The sequence below is a fragment of the Cotesia glomerata genome, linkage group LG7 (assembly GCF_020080835.1).
Source record: "Cotesia glomerata isolate CgM1 linkage group LG7, MPM_Cglom_v2.3, whole genome shotgun sequence".
NCBI lineage: Eukaryota > Metazoa > Arthropoda > Insecta > Hymenoptera > Braconidae > Cotesia > Cotesia glomerata.
In genome coordinates this window covers 971,741-988,306 of record NC_058164.1, presented here as the reverse complement: position 1 = coordinate 988,306, position 16,566 = coordinate 971,741, and the positions used below count along the sequence as shown (strand labels likewise).

Below are 16,566 nucleotides of genomic sequence, written 5' to 3'. Positions count from 1 at the left end.
ATCAATACCCGATGGTATGACAGATTTAAAAATTCGAAGATAAGACTAGCGCCATCTGTCTTCAAGAAAAATAACTTACTGACAAATAAAATGACTTTCTATTTTATTAGCGAATTAACAGAGAATCAGAAAATATGTGTAAATGTCAAGTAAAGTACATGTCTTAATAAATACATTCAGCCCGTGGAAAAAGGAGCTGTCAATTCTTGATATTAAATTTACTTGTCAGAGGATCAGTTGGTGTACTGGTGCTGACAGTCATAAATATTGATAACAGTACTCATTGTGTAGTAATAGTAATAATAATAATAATAATAATAATATTATGCAGCATAAATCATAATTAACAGAACAGGGGCGTGAACAAAAACACACGATTGAATTTGTAACCGTGATATTGAATGTCAATTGGTGATCAATGACAAACACTTGTAATCTGGATAACCTTTACAATAAGGAATTACCCATTATTTGTCACATTTGTTTGAACTTAAAAACTAGTATCTATTGTTATTGTTGTTGTAATTATAGTTTCAATTGTATGAGCAACCATTGTTGGTGCAGTTCAAATTCAAGAGCGACTGCGACAGAGAGTACGAGGATTTGTCACCTCGGACGATAGTCTCAGTAATTACGTGATGCCATGAGTGAAGAGGACGATGGAGATGAAAGCGAAACAAGGTCTCGTAAGAGACTTGGATTTAACTCTTCAACCTCGCCCGGCACCACGTTACAAAGTTTGGCTGCCTCTGGCTACTCAACAGGTAATTTAATGCGTCACATTTCATTTTTTCTTATTTGTTTATTCATTAACAACGTTGGTGACTAATGTGTGTATGATTGCAGCTACGGCTGAGAAGCCTTTATCAAATAATTGGCTACAATTTAGAGACAGATAAAAGTTTTGAAACATGCTGGTTCTATTTTACATTACATCGTTCGAGTATGTCTTCGCCTTTGTATACTAGTGAACCTATTGACCATGTTAGTCCGAAATGGTCATCTTTAGAAGTGCCTACTTTACATGCTACTGGTCTCTCTACTGCCAATGGTATTTATTAATAATTTTTTATTAAGTATGAGGTTAATTATTTTTAATAATAGATATTTTGGAGAGTCCATACGGTAACTTAAGCTTGGCTTTACTTGAAAATTAAGAATATGATTGACGTTAATTTTTACAAGAATCATTCTTGTCATTCAAATTAAATTTTTTAAAAAAATTGTCATGTACTGCATAATCATATTTAATGTATAAAGTATTTGGGACGAATTCATACGCTAGTATATTAACATATGTCAAGGTTGTTAATTAAAATCTATTATGAAATAAAATTTAGTTGGATCATAAAAGAAAGATGAATATACTAGATTTTATAAAAATGATTTAAGGGGGAACACCACTGTGACGATAAAAAAAAAAAGGTGATTTTCGGGAATTTTTTTGACAGAGAAAATAAAGGAATTTGGGGATCGGATTTTTTTTATTTTATTAAAGGTACATTAAAGATTATTACCTTAAATTTTTATTAAAGAACATTTAATTATTACAAAGTTATTAACAATCTCGTAGAGCACTAGAAAAAATTTCCCCCTTCATGGTCGGTTCGATAACTCAAAAACGGATCATCTGAAAATAAAAACCCGAATTGCTTTTTAATCAGTAAGGATGTAGTTATCGTTGCACGTACAGAATATTGAAAATTTTAATTTTTTTAAAAATGGCGACTGATTGAAAATTTTCTCACTATTCTTACTGTTTTTTTTTTGTTTTAACCCGGCTAAAAAAATCTTTAAAATAAAAATTTTTTAAATTCTGTACGTGCGACGATAACTACATCCTTACTGATTAAAAAGCAATTTGGGTTTTTATTTTCAGATGATCCGTTTTTTAATTATCGAACCGACCATAGAGGAGGAAATTTTTTCTAGTGCTCTACGAGATTGTTAATAACTTTGTAATAATTAAAACTTTTTTAATAAAAGTTTAGGGTAATAATCTTTAATGTACCCTTAATGAAATAAAAAAAATCCGATCCCTAAATTCCTTTATTTTCCCTGTCAAAAAAATTCCCGAAAATCACCTCTTTTTTTCGATTGTCACAGTGGTGTTCCCCCTTAAGAACAGGATTGACGTTAATTTTTACTTGTCATTCAAATTAAATTTAAAAAAATTGCCATGTACTTAACGTCTCTTTATCGTAAAAATTTTATTTAAATAATTTACTGCATAATCATATTTACTGTATAAAGTATTTCGGACGAAACCATATGCTAGTATATTAACATATGTCAAGGTTGTTAATTAAAATTTATTATGAAATGAAATTTAGTTGGATTATAAAAGCAAGATGAATATACTAGATCTTATAAAAATGATTTAATAAATAAAATTAACTTCTATTTTAATTTAAAAATTAATCATCTATAAATGTCATAAATTATTAAATTTAAATTTAACTCTTCAATATAAAAAAAAGTTTGTACTATTTAAATACCTATTATTCAAAAAATTTTTTATACATTTATAGTAATATAATGATTATAATTTATTTTTTAAAAAATAGAAATAGTCTTACGACTGTGGAGAAGAACAGTAGCCAATGATCCAACAACCGACGTTACAGTATTCACCTGGGGAATATCATTCACAGGTTTAGTTTATATGGGACCTAAGCTCTCTAACAATTTAGAATCAATGTTAAGACACAATTCACTAATCTTCCAACTGTATGGTGGATTTTTTGTACCATCTTACTGCCTTCTTCACCCACCGGAATTTCGTAGATATTTGTACATGAGTGTCAATAACTCGGAGATTTGTGACAGCTACACTGTAGGCAAGCTGAGTAATCTACGAAGTTTGATGCAGTCGCTGAAGCAGCGGACTGAAAGTGCTCAAACTTTGCGTGACAGAATAGCTTCTGGAGAAAGCCTGGAGCCCAAGTTCAAGCAGACGACGTTGAGCCGGCTGCTCCAACCGAAGCGGATGAGCAAGGAGAAGAAGGCCGAAATTCTTAAGATCCGTAAAGAGTTAGAGATTGCCAAATTTAGAACAAAATTATTAGAACAAGAGAGAATTAGAAAGGCTGGGGAGCTGAGAGCGCTCAACCAGCGACATCTGAGTATTATGGAAGAGAATCAAGATCTGGGCTCACTGCTGATGGAGCGTTATCGTGAGCTCCATAAAGACATGGAACGGCTGCGTGAATGGAAGCAAAATCACATACAGATGCGCGAATGTTTTGTTCAGACATCAGCCCAGCTAGCATACCGTAAACGTCAACTTATGTCTGATTTAAATTTCATTTATCCAATAAGACAAGAGTCGGAGCGTAAATTTACGATTAGCAATGTACATTTACCAGATAGTGAAGAATTGGATACTGTAAACGATACTCAGACGGCTGTGGCGCTTGGTTACGTCTGTCATGCTACTCAGATCATCGCCAACATACTCAATGTTCCCACAAGGTATCCAATTATCCACAGCGGCTCGCGCAGCAGAATACTAGATCATATTACCGAGAATTATCCATCAAAAGATCGGCGGTCGCCTTTGTTTGCGAGGAGTAAAGACAAAGTTCAATTCAATTATGGAGTTTATTTGTTGAACAAAAATATTGCTCAACTAAGATGGTACTGCGGTCTTCCTACCGCTGATCTACGCACTACACTGTCTAATTTAGCTTCTCTGATGAATTTGAAGCCGAGTCAGTCGTTGGATAATTCCAAGAGAACTTTCTCAGGCTCATCATTGGACACTGACAATAGTAATGGTAAGCAACATAATATATCACTGACTCCGCCGTTTCAAAAAATAATTATTGATAAAGAATTGAAGCAGCATCGACCAATGAGGACCATGAGCCAGTTGAAAAATTCTAAAACAACTCTGGGTTCGTCTTTGGACCAAGGATTAGATAAACCGTCGGCTGCTCTGGTGCTGGGTACGGAAACCAAGCGGATTTGTAAATCAGAAGAAAGTGCTATTGATGACAAAACGATATCGCTGTTTCGCGACAGGCTGAGTAACAGCAGTGAGGAGAATGTTTACATGGGTGAGAAAGGTAGAAGGTTTAATAAAGAATCTTTATCAACGCCTGGGACTATTGAAACTGATATCGAGATAACGATACCCACGTCTATTTGTTGCAATCCAAAGTACGATGACTCAAATTCAAGGCAGAGAAGCTCGAATTCTATCAGCAGTTGTGAAATGGCTTTGAGCAGCTCGACGACAGACGTTGATAGACGTAGCAATAATCCTGGTGATAAAGTCAATGGCGGAGAGTATCCCTCGCTGGTCGAGGTGCTCGAGGCTACTTTAATGCGATCTGTTAATAATAGTCTGAGTCATCAGCATAATTATCAGCAGTATCGGCGTGCTGACGACGAACATTCAAATAGTGCAATGTCGAGTGAGAGTTCAAGCTCGGCGTTAGAGAAGACTGAAAATGAGAGGAGTCAAGAGACTTTGACGTACTTGAATGATAAAAAGAGTGTCAATGGTTCTGTGGGTGATATTAATAGTAGTGAGACACTGTCTAGTTCCGTTGTGTCGCTGGTTGACACTGGGAACTCGTGTCAGCGAGCTCAAACTAGGTCTGACATTGCTTCTAGTTGTCCTGAAAGTGCTAAATCTTTTTACGACGACAGGTAAACTATTGATTTAATTAATTATTATATATAAATCGGCTGCCCAATTTCAAAACACAGTAACTGACAATTTTAGAATTTTTTTAATTTTTCTTGTTAAAAAAAAGTTTGTGCGCCTAATTGATAAAAAATTTTATTTATGAATAGAAAATATTTTTAAGAAAAAATACTTGAAATTAAGGTCTAAAAGTTATAAGAAATGCAGTAATACTAAAAAAAATCAGGTATAAAAATTTTCCAGTTACTGTGTTTTAAAATTGGGTAGCCGAAATGTTTGATGAATAAATTTATTCATTTTTTTATAAATTTCAGCCATGTTGTGACTCAGAAAAATTGGAGAACTGAGTCAAATCCTAGCATAGAAACATTAACAGGATACGAACAAGTAAGTTTATTTTTTTATTTTGCACGACTCATGATGCGAAGCATCAGAGAGAGCTTTACGATCGAAAAATTTTTTTCGCCTCATTTTTCTTTTATATATCCATACTGCCATTCTAATACGTCGTATCCCACATTTAGAAAATTTTACAGCAGACGATGAAAACAGTTCATTTTTAACATTGATTAAATGAGATTCAACGGATAAAAATATTTATTTAAAAATAGTTATTAAATTATTTGACCTTTAAATTTTTAATATGACTTGTATAAGGTAAAAGACCCCATTAGTGGCACCTTTAACCCCTATTAGTGGCACTTTTTCTTTCAATGAAAAAATTTTCTACTTGGAATAAAAATTAAAAATTTTTTTGATCTAACGGTCTTAAAGATTAAAAATAATATATTCATTATTGAAATTAATGATTTCATTAATTGAATAAGTACCAAAATCAAAGAAAGTGTCAATAATGGGGTCCCCGCCACTAATAGGATCTTTTACCCTAATATTGTTGTGATTCTATTTTTCAAAAAAAGTCAATATGTCAAATTTTGTAGGATATAACGTATTAGAATGGCAGTATAGATATGTCAATCATATTTTATTAAAACTTGATGAAAATTATTGATGGTATTTAGGTAAAAAAAAGAGAAACTATATCAGTTACATCTCAATCTCAGCCAAATAAAGTGCAAGAAGTGATAAACGATTATCGTACGTCTTCAGAATTTATAGACTCGATACGGCGAAGCTCGGAAAATGTTTTCGCAAGAACAGAAGCGTTAGCAAGTAAAAAAACAAGTTTCAAAGTTAGGAAACCACGTTCATAGATACATTTTCAAATGCATTCACTCTAGCGATATTTAGTTACTAAAACAATAATAATAATGATAATAATAATAACAACAATAAAAGCCTATATTTAATTGTTTTATTTTTATTCTTATTTTGAATTAAAAATTTATTATTTTGTATTATGCAGGTCACTATGTTACAAATCTATATATATTTATTAATTTCAAAAAATATTAAAAGCACGCAGTTATGAGTGATTTAATTGTCAACGATTTAAAATTTTTTTAATAGCAACATGTAAGAAAATTATTATTTGAGTTTGTGTAAATATAAATTATTTTGTGTTGTACAGACACGTTAAAAAATTAATAACGTGTCTTTAATTTATCCTGTTGTATAATTATTTATAAATAATAATTATTGATACAATTAGATCATTAATTTATAATTATTATTTGTAAGCTATTATTAATTTAATCAAACGTTATTTTCCTAATCTGTAGTTTATAATTACTAAAACTATTTTCTGACATTTTACTCCGATTTTTCATTGAGTCATTTTTTTTATCAACTACAAAGTGTTCTAAAAATAACTTAATTAACTGTGCTCGTTCATTGATTGGCTGTAAAAAATATTCATTTAAAATCTCTTCAATTAGTGTATTACTAATCAATTAAATACTTTTTTATCGCCAACAATAAATTTTTACTTTATCATTAATTTCATTTCTTCAAAAAGCTTATCAATAGATACAATTAAGGACGTTCCGAGAAAAAAATGTTTTCATCAATTTTTTTTGAAATTTTGAGTACGTGTACTCATAAGTATCCTATATATGCAGGAATTTTTTTAAATAATCCTTACGGCACTAAATTTTGAAATATTAGCATTTAAAATTTGTATATTTTACGTACAAACTCTATGCTGACTGACGTTCAAGAGAACGTTTTAATAAATATCAATCATACTTTTCTTCATTGTTCTTCATTTTTCTTCAGATTGTTTTAAAAAACTGAGAATCATTAATTGAAGATAAGGTAAAAGACCCAGTTATTGACACTGAACTAGTTATTGACACTTGCGGTTTTATTTTATTTAAATAAAACAAATCGACTCTAATAAATTAATAAATATAATTTTTGAATTATAAATTTTAAGATAGTTGGATTTTTGAGAACATTTAATTTTTTTAATTAGAATAAAAATGCAAGTGTCAATTAACTAAGCCAATGTCAATAATTAGGTTTTTTACTTTATAACAAGTATTTTTTATCAAAAATAACATAAACGAGCGGTATTTATTTTTTTATAAAAAATGTTTGAAGTTAGTGACTTTCGATATTTTACATGTGGAAGTAAGTGAGCAATAGTCTGTAAAGAGAGGCAGAACTAGTGGGTGAAAAAAAAACCAATAACCAAAACCTATTGATATATTTTTTTTGTCTAGGAACGTCCTTAAAATGTCATCACGAAAATTCTATCGAGTTGATTTAGGATTGTAAAAAGTTGATTCTAAAACAATAACATCTACTTATTTATATCTTTAAAAAAAATCTTATTCTAATTTATTTCAAACTTCTCACTTCAAACCGTATCAAGAACTATCTTATTGAGTATCAATAATTAAAATTATATTTATTTAATAGTATCAACTCCTACAAGACTGGCACTCACGGCCCACAAGTTTTCGGCAACATCATCCTTCAATTCTACCTTTGAGTCATAAATTTTGCAGTCACGGTAAATAAGTCCTGATTCTTCAGACAAGGAAGCATCTGTTGTGCAGTGTAAAACTGTTTGTGCGCCCTAATTAAATTAAATACTCATAATTAATATAATGATAAAGAGTAATTATTTTTAATTTGGTAAATTATTGGCATTAATAAGCAATTACCTGATGAGCAGTACGTAAAAATAGGAGAGCGACTGGTGAAAATAATATGTAATGAAACCAACTGCGTTTTACATTTCGAAATAGTCCAGTGTAAGCAAATCCAGGACAAACCATATAAACATTGACGCCTGAATCTTTTAAGCGCTTAGCTAGTTCTTTACCAAAGTATACATTGGCTAATTTCGAATTAACGTACCCAGGATTCATACGGCCTTTTGCAGGTAGCCCTTTTTCACCATTTAAATTCGAAAAGTCAATTACTCCGGATGATAATTTCGATGTAACAATTACAACCCTAAAATAAATTATGAAAATTAAGTTAGTCGACATGTAAAAATTTTTATAATTTTTTTTTATTGAAAAAAAATTTTCATTTGTAAAAAAATTGAAAAACTTTAATTGCAAGTTTAAAAAAATGTTTTTTTGTTCCTATTTAATAAATGAAAAAAAATAGAAACGTCGGCTAACTTTAGAATTATAAATCAATTTTTCATGTTTAATAAAATAATTTTTAACTTTGACAATTGCTCAAAATACCTGCTGGGTGCTGAAACTTTAAGCCTGTCCAAGAGTAAATTAGTTAATAAAAAGTGTCCTAAATGATTGACACCAAAATGAATTTCAAAACCATCTCTTGTCATCGAGCTGTTTTTTAATGGTACATAAACCCCGGCATTATTTATTAAGCAATGAATTTCTGGAAAGTCATCAAGTACTTGTTGAGCAAATTTGCGTATTGAAACCAAAGAAGCCAGATCTAATTCCATGGGAATCTAAAAAATTGTCAAAATATTTATTACTTTCTCTCAATTTCTAGTCATATACACTGAAAAAAAAAATTAACTTGATTTGAGAGGAAAATTTTTGAACCAAAAAAATAATTTTTAAGAGGGTAATTGTCTTGAATCAAGACAAAAAATTCTTGAATCAAGTAAAATTTACTTAAACCAAGTAAAAATTTCTTAGTTTAAGAATTTTTTACTCAAATCAAGAAAATGAAGCTCTTCAAAATTATATACTTGATTCAAGAACATTTTTTTTTTTTGTATAAGACATATTTAAATAAAATTACCATTTCACCAGTGGATACATCCTTACGTATTTGCGAAATAGCATTACGTGCATTGTCCATGTCTCTACATGCCAAAATAACACGAGCTTGCCTTCTGGCGAGTTCGCGAACAGTTTCCTTACCAATGCCAGAATTAGCACCGGTCACCAGGAAAACTTTTCCCTGTAAGCTACTTGTGTCTTTGCATCTTCCCCAAGTACGCTCACGGCATTTTCTCAGCAATCCCATTATTACAATTATTGGAAACAGAATATAACACAACGAAGGCATGATTTTGAGATCTTTGAGTTTTATTTTACAGCAAGTTATTATACTAGTTGAAGTCAACTAAATTATTGTTTTTTTAATATTAATGAATTAGATTTTAATATTTTTGAAACTGTCATGGATTTGAAATTGTACTATCCAATAATTTGATGTTTTTAATTGGTAAATAATTCATATGATTGTTTAATTATTTTAACTTACAACTTTTAAGCATGATAAATTTTTTTAACCCACAAATTCATTACAGAGCACTTTAAAAGATAAATATAGATAAAGTTTTTTGACATCTTTCGAGTTTGCGATGAACTTATATTTTCATTTTCAAAACTTTTGATTAACTGTCATTGATAAGTTTAATTTTTTCATTACTGATATTATCATTTTGCGAATTTCGTAAATTTTTTTCTGATTCTACAGTTGGTAACGTCGCCTCATCATCACAGTTTCTAACAACAATCGAACCACTTAAAGGCATGCAAAATGCTAAGAGTTGTATAAATAAACGAACGTTGAAATGTTTTGGTTTTTTGCATCTTTATTACGAAGATCAGTAACTTAAATAAAAAAATTTTAATAATGTCAACAATATCAGGTATGTTTAATTCATATTTTATGATTTATTTTAGAACTAGATTTATTTTACGTTTTTAAAAATAGGTACTGAGAAATAGGTTATACTATTCATGATGATAATTCTATGGGTTAGAAAATTTTTGTCATAAAAATAACATAAAATTTTATCAGAAATTATTTGGAAATTTTAATAAAACTATTGATAATCAAAATTATAAATATCTGATAATTCTTTGTGTTTAATAAAAAAAAACTCCATTTTATTTTATTATATTAAAATTTTTTTCAATAATATCTTAATTATTTTGAAATGCAATTTTCACACACTTTTAAATGAAAAATTTACTTGTTAATTTAAATATTTAATAAATGCCGAATGTTTATTGTTTTCATTATTGTGAAAATTTTTTTAATTCAACTCTAAAAGCATACAGCTTATAATTATTAGGTTATATATTAATGATAATAATTATTATTATTGCATCTATAGTTATAGTCGTTTTTATTTTTATTTTTAAAAGATAATGATACTGAAGTTAGCCGTCAGCTGTAAATTTTAAAAATTTTTTAAACAAATCAATTACAATAAAAAAAAGGTTCTAAATATTTTCACTTATAATTTTTATTAATTTTCACTTGTGGAATTTTTTAATAAAATTTTTTTTTATAATAATTTAATTTAAAAAAATTTTCAATGTCTGTTAATGAAAATTAAGTTAGCCGACGTTTTTAATTTTTTGATTTTTTTTTTCATTAATTAAATTAGAACAAAAAAATATTTTTAAAAAATTGCACAGAGTTATTTAAGTTTTTTACAAATGAAATTTTTTTATAATAATTTTTTCAATGAAAAAAAAATTCTAAAAATTTTTAGATGCCGGCTAACTTAATTTTCATTGTCTGTCAACTTCAGTGTCATAAAAAATATTTATTTTTTATAACTAAAAACATTTTTTTTAATTTACAGGAAAGTAATTGAATGTGAACAATGTGTTCATTAGTACTAAACTCAACAATGGAGACCAAAGTGACAAGTAAAACAAGTAGTTTGAAAGCATTGATCCTGCGCGCTTGGCGTGAACGTTGGAGCGATCTGCAGTGGGGAATAAATATAAAAACAATTCTACCTCGAGGAGTAAGTGGAGATGTCTACAATCTTGCTGATTGTATTCTACAGCAAGCTCTGGTGGGCCCAGGACCAAACCAGTTAGTATTATCATACTTGAAGCACTCGCTGAGCTCTCAATTGGTCTCATATGCGGCGGTGCTCCAAAGAATAAGTAAGTATGACGCTTTCCAAAAACCACACTGCATCGTCTGTCTGCTGGAGTTCCTCGAGTCGATCCAGGTGGGGATCACTTGTCGCGGAAAGCCCGAAGAAGATTTGCTAGCGGCTGCTGTGCTATCCATAGTCGACTGGCTGCTTCAGTGTTATTTAAATACACTGAAGATGCCTCAAAACAACGCCCTGGCTAATCCACAAATGGCGGACCTTATCGAGAAGCCGGCAAGTATTTTGAAGCAGATGCTGAGCTCAGACTTTCTGTGTGCGATGATGTACTTAGCAAAGTACGACGATAAAGATCTCTACCTCGAAGTTGTTAAAAAGTGCCAAGAAATCGAGGCACTGTACAAAGCAAGTGGCCAAAAGTCACCCTCGCCTATCGACGACTCGTTAAAAAAATTATGTTATTTAGAAATAGAAACAGTCACTCCAAACTCTACTAATTCCACTGTAGAATCAATAACTTACTGCTTGCAGCCGCTCTTTGCTGTCCAGGTGCTTCTGAACCCCAGTACCGAGACTACGGTCTTCGTCAATCAATTATTGATGATAAAGCGCCTGAAAGGTTACTCCAACCCACGTCTCTATTGCGAAATAATGAGAGCGTGTCTCTTGTGCTTGCACAACGTCACAGGAACTGTGAAAGAGTCTCAGTGGGGCGCAGTTACTTTTCTCAAGGTACCATTTATCCTCAAAGAACTCCACGCAACAACGGTAACTCCAGGCAGTCCTGAAGAAAAGCTCGAGTACTCTCAGGATATAATTGACGCTTTTGAATTGCTGCTGCAGTTCGCTCCGTTGCTGGACATCATGGACGCGACGTGCTCGTGCAACAGTGTCGAGTGTCTTTTAAACGAGCTCCAGAAGGTCAATCTGGTGACGGAAAAACAAGTTAAGCAATTGAGCAGTAGACGTGAAGGTGTAGCCGCTGCGTTGCAGAAGTTAGAGTCTTCTAGCTCGCCAACTTCACCAATAATGAAAGTTATCGTCCGAGCTGAACCCACCTTAGCGGGTATTCTAAAAACTTTGTCTGCTGATTACACAAAAATTCAAGAAGCGCTGCTGAGCATGCTTTGCCAAGTCTTAAACGGCAAGAGTCTTGATTTGATGCTAGCAGTCGCTACTGTTGAAGGACAATTGAAAAATTTCGTCACTAAATTGATAAAATTCAACGAGTGTAGTAAACAGATGAACGATCCAGTGCCTGGTAAGACAGCAGCTACACGAGCAATGCTTTTTGACATATCATTCTTGATTCTCTGCTTCATTGTCCAGACATACGGCTCGGATATTGTCCTCGAAGAAGGTGGAGACTCTTTCTTTGAGCAGTGGGTGCGTGAGTGCATGCCTGAGCGCGACAAGCCTAAATCTCCTCACAAAATGCTCCAGAATATTGATAGCGCTAGAGTAGACGCGCTGCTTGCTCAGATAAATTCTCCGGAGCCAGACTTAAAGAGCAGCAATGTTAAATGGCACGTGCAGTGTCAAAGCGCTATGGGAGCGGTAAAAGAATTGTTGTGTGCTTGGGAGTCTGGTGTTCTTGGTGCAACTGACGTAAAACGTGCATTGGATGGGTTGAGATCAACCGCTTACTGTCTTCCCGTTTGTGCAGCGGCCTGGCTGTGCGCTCACATGAGTATCACGCACCAAGATGCATTGCTGAAGCCGATGAACATGGTCCAGCAGTTTGTGACTCCTCTCCCACCGGATGAGGTCCAGGATAATAATTTCAAGCACGACACCAGTGCTCTTATGTTCCAAATTATCAGGAAAATGCAGTATAATATTCATCCACCGACGCAGTCCAAGACCAAGGTGGTGTCGATGTATCACAATGTAATCTCTAAGCAGCCGATACTCGAGCAACTGGAGTCTGTATGGCAGGAAATTCACCAGAAAGGCTGGGTTAATATTAATGCTACGCACACTCTCGAATCTTTGCTCAATACCGGCGGGTCTTTGTGGTTTGTTTCAAATCTCATTAAAGAAGCGCTCAAATATCGCTATCAGGAGCAATTGGATCAAGCTATTGATTTGATATTTGCGATATTTCATTTGGACATTGAAAATTGCACATTGGATCTTCTGAACCATGTTCTCCCGCAGTATCTGTACAACTCGCAGCAGAGTGAACAGTTGGTGGAACCTCAGTCGTCTGAGCTAGCGAAATTGTGTGTCTACTGCATACTCTCTACGCTGGAGTTTAACAATTCTAATCCACAGAAGGGCAACAACAGAAAGAGAACGAGGCGTGATCTCGAATCGGAAGACATGGAAGCGATTTGCGGGCCTGCTAATAAATTGTTGCGGCTAAATGAGACCGGTGATTCAAACACTATTTTTGGATCTAACTCACCGCAAGCTTCGGGGCCTACCAATGGCACTCAAAAGTCTTTGGTACTCCGAGATCCTCTTCTGAGCACACTCAATGGACTTTTTAAAACTTTAAACTACCTCGCGGCTCGCGACGGCCAAGTGTCGCAGCAGACGCACTTTATTCTGCAGTTCCTTAAAATTATGGTGCAATGCGGGAAAGATAGGACGCGTGTTGTTCTTCAAGGAATGCCACAAACTCTCGTAAGTTTTATTTTTATTTATGATTGTAAATTATTTTTCAGTTTTAAAATGAAATTTTGGAAGGAATTATTGTAAAACTTTTTTTGTTGTTTTATTACAGGTGCCTTGTTTGCTGAAAGCACTTCCCGAATTATTTACAACAGACTTGCTACTTCGTCTGTACGACATCCAGACAACTCCTGGTAGAAAAGCAACAGCTCGTGATCTGTGTATGCTGCGAAATATAACTTTAAAACCATGAGCTTAAAATGTATGAATGAGCGACATGCGTGCAAATTATTTAGATATAATTAAATAATATTAAATAAAAATAAACAAAGACATTATCAAGTAAAAAAACAAAAAATATTTTTAAAACATGAACAAAGAAATAGAAAATTAGTCTACAACTTAAGACAATAAGGTAAATTTAATAGTATCTTGCATTAAATTATTTTTACACATTCATTTACAGAATTCTGAATTTTAATAATAATGTATTAAATAAAAATATATTAATAAATAAATATAAATGTAAATTAAAAGAGAGTAGATGTTCAGAAATTAGAAGTGCAATTTGATGTCTTAGGTCCTGATTGTAAGTGTGCAACATCAGCGGAATTGAAAGAGTATGGAAGAGAGACTGATGACACGCGCGTAGAGAATTAATGCCGAGGGAGATTGAGCTGAGTGGAGTTGAGTAGCAGAGAGTGAGAGGAATAGAAATATAAAGCTACAAAGCAAAAGAGGCCACGGATTTGGATGGGTTTGGAGTCTCCACTGCTGGATGGTAGGTACTGGGTATGGGTCACAGCGGGGCGACGGGGTTGCTTTTCCGTTGTGCAATCGGTGATAACTCAGGAAAGCGAAAGACCGTGTCAGAGGGTAATCCTATTGGTGGACGTCAGTGTTACAATGTCGGGATGCCATTGGCTTGTATTTAAACGCCGGGGCGTGGTCGTATGGCATTTGAAAGTGGGGACCAGAGTGGAGTAGAGAGGAAAAGAGCATCTCCATCCCTTGTATGACATTTTACCAGGACTCTGTTACTTTCCACGGATGTAGTTGTTGTCGTTGTCAATGTCATTCTCTGGTTTTATACATTTATACATCCGGAAATTCAGCATGGCGGAGACATACCCAAGTTACTTGCTATTGTCCCCACTTGCTCCCTTACTTTCAAGTTTTCGCCCTCGACATCCTGCCGTACTAAAATGGATTAGATCCTTGTGGCTTCCGGTCAGCGCTACTCGACCTGAAGAGTCGCCAGTTGAACCAAGTAATTAATTGCTCCAACATGATAACAAGTCTTGGAGATCGTGGAGGAGTTTCAACCCTCCAGCTTTCTTCCATCACCTTCGAAATGGTTATATGTAGCCAGCGTTACATACCTATGTACACAAACAAATTAATTCCTCGCTACTAATATTAGTCGTAAAAAGCTAACTGTCAAGAGTTTAATGTGTCTGCCCTTGCAATGGATATTCTACTTAAGAAGGCTTTACATTTTTTCTCTCTCTCGCCCTCTATTGGACAAACGAAAGTATCTCTGTCATACTTGTACAACTTATGGAATCTTAAAACCCATTTTATGCATAAATAAATGAAAATTTTCTAAAAAAGCGCTTCGCTCTTCGATAGATAATTAAATTATCTATCGAAGAGCGAAGCGTTTTTTTTTTTCAAAATTTTATCTTATTCATGAGCAAAACTCGTTTGAAAATCAACTATCAACCGCTCTTAATTTTACTATCCATCTACTACTATATCGGGTTTATCTACTCTTATCAGTAGATTGAAATATTATAGTCAGACGTAAATTTTATTTTTTTGATAATTATTATTATTATGAGTTTTACTTGTATACCGATTTATGGTTTTTACAAGGCTAATTGTCTCAGCATCTCCGCATGTAGTCTCTTTTTCAACTCTTTATTATCAATATATATGCTCCGCTCTATATTATCAACACAATCTTTCAACTCTTTTATTATCAACATATTCTCCACTCTTTCTATAATCAACAACATGTTCTCCACTTTTTATAATCAACATATAATTTCGCACATAACTTTATTCTCAATGCGGCTGTGGACCGACTTGTGCTTTCTGTACTGTATTCACCCTATTCCTCACCCCTTTCTATCGGTGTTGGAATAGTGGCGATGGGGAAACCAGAGAAAACCCATGCCAGTACAGTTTGGCTACCGGAGCGAACCCCGACGGTTGGTGTTGGAACTATTCGAACAACCGTCGGGGCTCGAACCCTCGCCTCACGACATGATGCACGAACACGAATTAACGGGATAATGACTTAGTCCGCTCGGCCATCATGCCGTTTATTTTTTTGATAATTATTTACAAGTGGGGTCAAAACTATTTTTGGCCATAAAAAATAGATGAATTAATGAGAATCATCACAAATTTTTTTTTAACTTCTTTGTTTTTACAGCGGATCGGTGGTGGTGATATCAAAAATATCAAAAAATTAATATTTCAATTAAAAAATCATCTTTGAAAGTTAGGAAAAATTTTGGCTCATATTTTTGAATAAAATTTCTATTTTATCTTTTTTGATATATTTTTTTTTTTAAAAGTAAGGTAAAAGCCCCAATAGATGATCATGTACCAGTATATGATCACTCCATGTATTTGTATACCTATATTTATGAATATAGATATACAAATACATGGAGTGATCATATACTGGTACGTGATCATCTATCGGGGCTTTTACCTTACATAAAAAAACGAACAATTAAAAAAAAAAAGTTGAATATCACAATTTTCTAAAAAATTTATAAATTTTGTTGAAAATTTGTTAAAATTATAATAATCAACTTTTTTTTTTTAAATTGATAATTTTTTAATTTTTAAAAAAAAAAAAAAAAACGAAATTTCGTTTAAAAAAATGAAAATGAAAATTTTTGACCCCACTAGTAAATTTTTATTTACTATTTTTTTTATTTTCAACTTTTAAGTTCTTCTTTCCGAAATAAAAAATTAAAATTATTCCAAGTATTTATTTTTTGAAAATTTTAATTAATAATAATAAATAGTTTTATTTGCACGACTTTCGTCT

The 16,566-nt window shown here is 32.7% G+C and overlaps 3 protein-coding genes across 3 annotated transcripts; 2 read left to right on the top strand and 1 right to left on the bottom strand.

The window, feature by feature from the left end:
* Positions 1-112: 112 nt before the first annotated feature.
* On the top strand, positions 113-5,967 carry LOC123269074 (UV radiation resistance-associated gene protein). The gene is made up of 5 exons (XM_044734582.1): positions 113-764; positions 847-1,051; positions 2,568-4,659; positions 4,972-5,044; positions 5,680-5,967. The coding sequence occupies exons 1-5, from the start codon at positions 660-662 to the stop codon at positions 5,869-5,871; spliced, it is 2,667 nt and encodes an 888-aa protein (XP_044590517.1). The 5' UTR covers positions 113-659; the 3' UTR covers positions 5,872-5,967.
* Positions 5,968-7,023: 1,056 nt separating this feature from the next.
* Positions 7,024-9,272, bottom strand: LOC123269079 (retinol dehydrogenase 12-like). Its single transcript, XM_044734597.1, has 4 exons — positions 8,804-9,272; positions 8,269-8,504; positions 7,732-8,026; positions 7,024-7,643 (listed from the first exon to the last, which is right to left on the bottom strand). The coding sequence occupies exons 1-4, from the start codon at positions 9,071-9,073 to the stop codon at positions 7,473-7,475; spliced, it is 972 nt and encodes a 323-aa protein (XP_044590532.1). The 5' UTR covers positions 9,074-9,272; the 3' UTR covers positions 7,024-7,472.
* Positions 9,273-9,423: 151 nt separating this feature from the next.
* Positions 9,424-13,844, top strand: LOC123269072 (mediator of RNA polymerase II transcription subunit 24). The gene is made up of 3 exons (XM_044734577.1): positions 9,424-9,662; positions 10,611-13,505; positions 13,606-13,844. Exons 2-3 carry the CDS (start codon positions 10,632-10,634, stop codon positions 13,744-13,746), a joined length of 3,015 nt encoding a protein of 1,004 aa, XP_044590512.1. The 5' UTR covers positions 9,424-9,662; positions 10,611-10,631; the 3' UTR covers positions 13,747-13,844.
* The last annotated feature ends 2,722 nt before the right edge of the window (positions 13,845-16,566 follow it).